Source organism: Stegastes partitus, unplaced genomic scaffold (genome assembly GCF_000690725.1).
Source record: "Stegastes partitus isolate 25-593 unplaced genomic scaffold, Stegastes_partitus-1.0.2 Scaffold14, whole genome shotgun sequence".
NCBI lineage: Eukaryota > Metazoa > Chordata > Actinopteri > Pomacentridae > Stegastes > Stegastes partitus.
Window position 1 is genome coordinate 979,416 of NW_007577745.1, and position 4,767 is coordinate 984,182.

Here is a 4,767-nt window from a genome sequence, read left to right on the forward strand (position 1 = left end):
GTGGTTCTAGGTTCTGTAGATGGTTCTAGGTTCTGAAGGTGGTTCTAGGTTCTGTAGGTGGTTCTAGGTTCTGTAGATGGTTCTAGGTTCTGAAGGTGGTTCTAGGTTCTGTAGGTGGTTCTAGGTTCCGTAGATGGTTCTAGGCTCCGGAGGTGGTTCTCGGTTCCGTAGGTGGTTCTAGGTTCTGGCGGTGGTTCTAGGCTCCGGAGGTGGTTCTAGGTTCTGTAGGTGGCAACACAAACGTTCCAGGAACCTCTCCCTGACTGGCTCTGCTGGCCGTTCACTGTAGGGTCAGACAGCAGCTACTCGACATAAGTCACACATGTAGGAAGCAGGTCAGTGGAGCTTCCTGATGTCGGCCTTCATGACAGATTTTTCTTCGCTGATGCTGATGTTAGAGCAGAAGGCTGCTGCTGGACTTTATCAAAGACTTGTTGTCTTCTTCAGGTTTAACCAATCAGCATAGAGAGCCACACAGTGCTGCTCAGAAGTACCTCCCCCAGAGCAGGTACTTTCTGTCCTCTGAATCTTCTCTGGACGACGTTCTACAGGAACGTTGTTGTGATGGGAGCTCCAGGTGAGGGCCGCCCTGACAGCCCACAGCCACAAAATCTATCACTCATGTAGTTAAACTGAATAAGATGTGCTTTCTTAACGTGTGAACAGAGAAACTGTAGTTATTGTTTTTTAAATAAATCCCACATCCTGCAACCAAAACAAACAAAATAAGTTTAAAATCAGTCCCAGCAAATACTCTGATTAATCCTGTTGGAATGACTTCACAGAGAAACTGCAGTTGTTTTAGGAGGTTATCTGGTCTTTAGTTTTATTTTTCTATCTTTGGGAACAACGGATGCAGGGCTGAGTGATGACAGCAGAAAATACTGTGACCAAAATCAGCTTCATTTGGATTTATTGAAAATAACAAACATAAAAATCAAAAACTACAACTAGAAGTTCAGCATTACCAACTTCATTCTTTAGCATCGTGAGTAAAGTCCTTCCTTCAAAAAGCTTTTTCAGCGACACGCAGCAAAACCTGCAAAAATGTGAATCTGGCTTTTTTTTCATTTATTTTTTTTCCACACTGAATATGTCAAAACATCATTTTATGTAGCACTTGATTAAATGTACTCACATTTCTTTCCATTCCTGGTTAATAAGGAGGAGTAGGATGAACAATGTAAAATATAAAATACGTCTACATCAGGTCTAATTCACTCATAAAGCCTTTCAAAAACCATAACGGCGTGTGTCAAAGACCTGAACTAAACCTGAGCTTAGCTAAGTCTCACTAATAAATGAAGCAATATGGTAAATAATTCAGACTAAAGCTCAAGGAAACAAACACACAAGATGGATATTAAAGCTGTAAGAAGCCTTCAAAGCTCAGCTGAGCCTAAACTTTGCCACCTGAGCTTCAAAGAAAACAGGAAACAAAGCAAAAGGACGACCAGATAGTTCAGAGGAGACTTCAGAGCTATGTGATTAAACTTAAGCCTGAGGTTTCTGCTCAGCAAGGCTCACATCAACAGCCTTTATGCCACAGTTCAAGCTCATTATTTTCATGATCAATAAGTTAAAACGTTGAGAGGCTTCACGACATGTTAACTGTGCAGCTCGCCGACAGACTGATGCCTTTACATGGTCAGAAAAAAATCCACTTCAGGCTCCTTCATGTCAGGAGGGACACAAGTCACTCAGAACATCTTCATCTTCAGCCTGTGATGCTGTCAGAGAGGTATTCATGTAACCATATGTGTGTAATATTGTAGTTTGCAGTAGTGATTGATCTTTATATGTTTTGTACAGTATTAGCAACACATTGTGCTGCAGCACTGGCCTCAGTCATAAATGTAGTTAAACTAACACTTCTCTGAAAGTTTTCAAAACAACAGACCAGAACAAGCTTCATAAAAGCCCAATAAGTGGCTCCATTTAGAGCTCAGTCGAGACTCAGTTAGTGTTTATCCAACATTTCCATCCAACATAGACGCAGGTTAGCGTTTTTGGACACGACTGCATGTAAACCTGGATTACCTGATGTGTTCGGCCATCTGGTGGCATCGCAACATGCTGCGACGCTAATATGGAAAATGTGTTGGCAAGCAGTAGCTCACAAACTTAGCACACGCTAATGGACAGCATTTGGATCCGTGCTTCAGGAATTCTGGTGCATTTTCAGTCCAACATTGTTTTACTAGCTGCTACATTTTTCTGCAAATCTGTTTTGGCGCTGGACAGGTACCTGCCACGGATTTAGCAAGAATCTTCTGGCAGAAAACAGCTGCCTGCTGGATTTCAAACCAAAACAGAAAGGTTGTGGCCATAAAAGAGAAACAATGAGCGATATGAGGGTAAAACTATCTGTAGAGGTGAATGTCCAGTTCTCTACTCTCATTGTACACATAGTAGATATGCATTTGATTCATCCTTAAAATCTGTGTTTGTACGGCTTCATATAGCAAATAAACTTCGAGCTGAGCACTTTTATGTTCACTATTCAGCAGGTTCAGCTGNAAAAAAAAAAAAAAAAGGTTCTCAATTGAATTTCTTTAAAACTGCCTGTTGCATAAACTGATGACATAAAAGTACTTCAGCTGTGGGAACCTTCACCCACATCACCCACTCGTGGTTTCCAGTGATTTTAAAGATGTAAAGCACCTTTTACGGGGAATTTTCAAAAGACTGTCACACATCAACATAGACCACTGCTGAGTTTAAGAGTTTGTCCCATCAGTGCGACTAGAGCTGATCACGTATGAATCACTATCAAACAGGGAAAACTGCTATTAAATGCAATAAACTATAATATTACTACAGTTATTAGAAACTGTTGTTTAAATGGAAACTCCCAGAGGACGTGGTTGTTTTATTGCCTTTTGTTTAAATGTTCATTCGTGCCATAGCTGGTACATTATGGCTGCAAGATACGAGTAAAGCAAGGAGCAGTATTAGTACAGAGAGTAAAAACACCACAAGTTTAAGGTCTGAGCTGCAGCCAGTAATCTGTGGCCTCCTGTGTTCATAGCACGGCAGATGAATGGACCGAGAACGTCTTTCAGTGCCGGTGAGGCGCTTCGTTGCTCATCAGTGGTTCTTACAGGCAGCTGAAGTGCACGGCATCAGTACCTGATCAGAGCCGGTTCAGCAGCCGTGTGAGGGTGGCAGGATTTGTGCTTTCTGCACACAGGACAGCACTCCTGAGAGTGAAGCAGGACGGGGAACAGTCTGCTGTTGATCCTGTAGGAGAACGTACCTGGACAGGAGATGAGAAAGCAGAGTGTTAGTGGAGCTGTCATCAAAGAAGTGTCGTATTCTGATGGATGACACCTCTTACACTGATGAGTGTCCACGTGGGCCTCTGGGTCGGCCTCGTCTGTTAGCAGTGGTGGGACTGGACGGTTCTCCTCAGAAAATCTATGAGGAGAGTCCATTAACAGTCATTTAATGATGCCACGCGATATCATTCAGTACAGTGAGAGGAACTCACTCCGTCTGTCCGCTGTGGACACACTCGTCTTTATTCAGCGATCGAAACATGTGCAGATCATTGAAGAACTCGTCAGATCGTTCCACCAAAGAGTCCTCAGCATCCAGGACTCCTAACAGGGTGAAAACAAGCGTTAGTGGTTCATTTGATGACTACATGCGACAGACAGACCAATGAGGCGTACCTGCTATCCAGTCATATCCCAGTAAGGGCTGCACATGATGCCTGCTGGAGGCCGGTACGTCATCATGGTCATCGGACGGCAATGTGGCTCGACTCTGTGCCTCCTTCTGGAAAAGCAAACAACATGTTAGTGGTCTGGATGCTCCAGTTCAGCCATGCTTTACTTCACATGTTTAGATCGAGTGACTGCATACACAGCATGTTGTTAGTGTCAGAGAGGTGCAGCATCATTTGTCCTCAGAGCAGTGTCAGTTTTAATATGTGGCATTGGTGGGTCCAAAGTTTAATATTTACTGAAAAATTTCTGTCCTTCTGACTTCATTACTGGGTGGAAAAGCGTTGAACAACAACATAAATATTGGACAAATGCTGCAATAGTTTGGCTTTAAGGAAACTGAATTATGTTCAAATGTTCTGGGGTAGCGGGACATTTGCAAAGCTTCTTTTAAAATGAAAAAAACTGCATGTGCGGTGGAGACAAAGACATCCTGCCATGAGGACGAATGCATCTTCAGTTTGGGACGCATAACTTTCCCCTTTGTAAGACACAGTAACTCAGATTTAGGGAATCAGGTCAGGGTGGTGCTGATGCTCCTCTGCCGTGATTCACTGGACCGGACTTGGTGCCGAGTACCTCCATGTCACGTAGTCTGCTGCCGTCGACTGGAGGACGTCTCTGGCTGCCTGTGAGGAGGTCTGATGTACGTTCAGCAGTTCCTCCTCCGTGGTTGGATGTCGGTGGTGCAGCAGTCTGCTGGATGTCTGTTTGTGTCTCACAGATATCTGATGGAGACAAAGAGGAAACCAGTAATCAGGCCTACTCTGAGGACACATAATGACCTAAAAGTGAACTTTCAACTGCATCTGTCATCTTATCATGACACCAAAGTTATAAACTAAAGTCAAAGCCATCCTGAGATGAAGCTAACAGCACTGAAGGACCTCCAGCTAACTGTGGGCACATTTGAAGTCTCTTATTCCCCCTTCAAATAAAGAGCAACTGCTCTGTAATGCAGGCTGTTAGGCAGCCTGGGTGTGCATCTGAAACTAAAGTGTGACTGAACACAACCAGCTGCTGCCTTTAATGTGAA

General features: G+C 43.6%; 1 protein-coding gene across 1 annotated transcript in view; it reads right to left on the reverse strand.

Moving 5' to 3' along the window:
• Positions 1–3,125: 3,125 nt before the first annotated feature.
• Positions 3,126–4,767, reverse strand: part of miip (migration and invasion inhibitory protein) — a 10,096-nt gene continuing 8,454 nt past the window's right edge. The window contains exons 2-6 of the mRNA XM_008290119.1: positions 4,311–4,459; positions 3,678–3,783; positions 3,494–3,605; positions 3,341–3,420; positions 3,126–3,259 (exon numbers count right to left, since the gene is read on the reverse strand). Coding sequence (XP_008288341.1) covers positions 3,126–3,259; positions 3,341–3,420; positions 3,494–3,605; positions 3,678–3,783; positions 4,311–4,459 — 581 coding nt within the window. The remainder of the gene's footprint in view (positions 3,260–3,340; positions 3,421–3,493; positions 3,606–3,677; positions 3,784–4,310; positions 4,460–4,767) is intronic.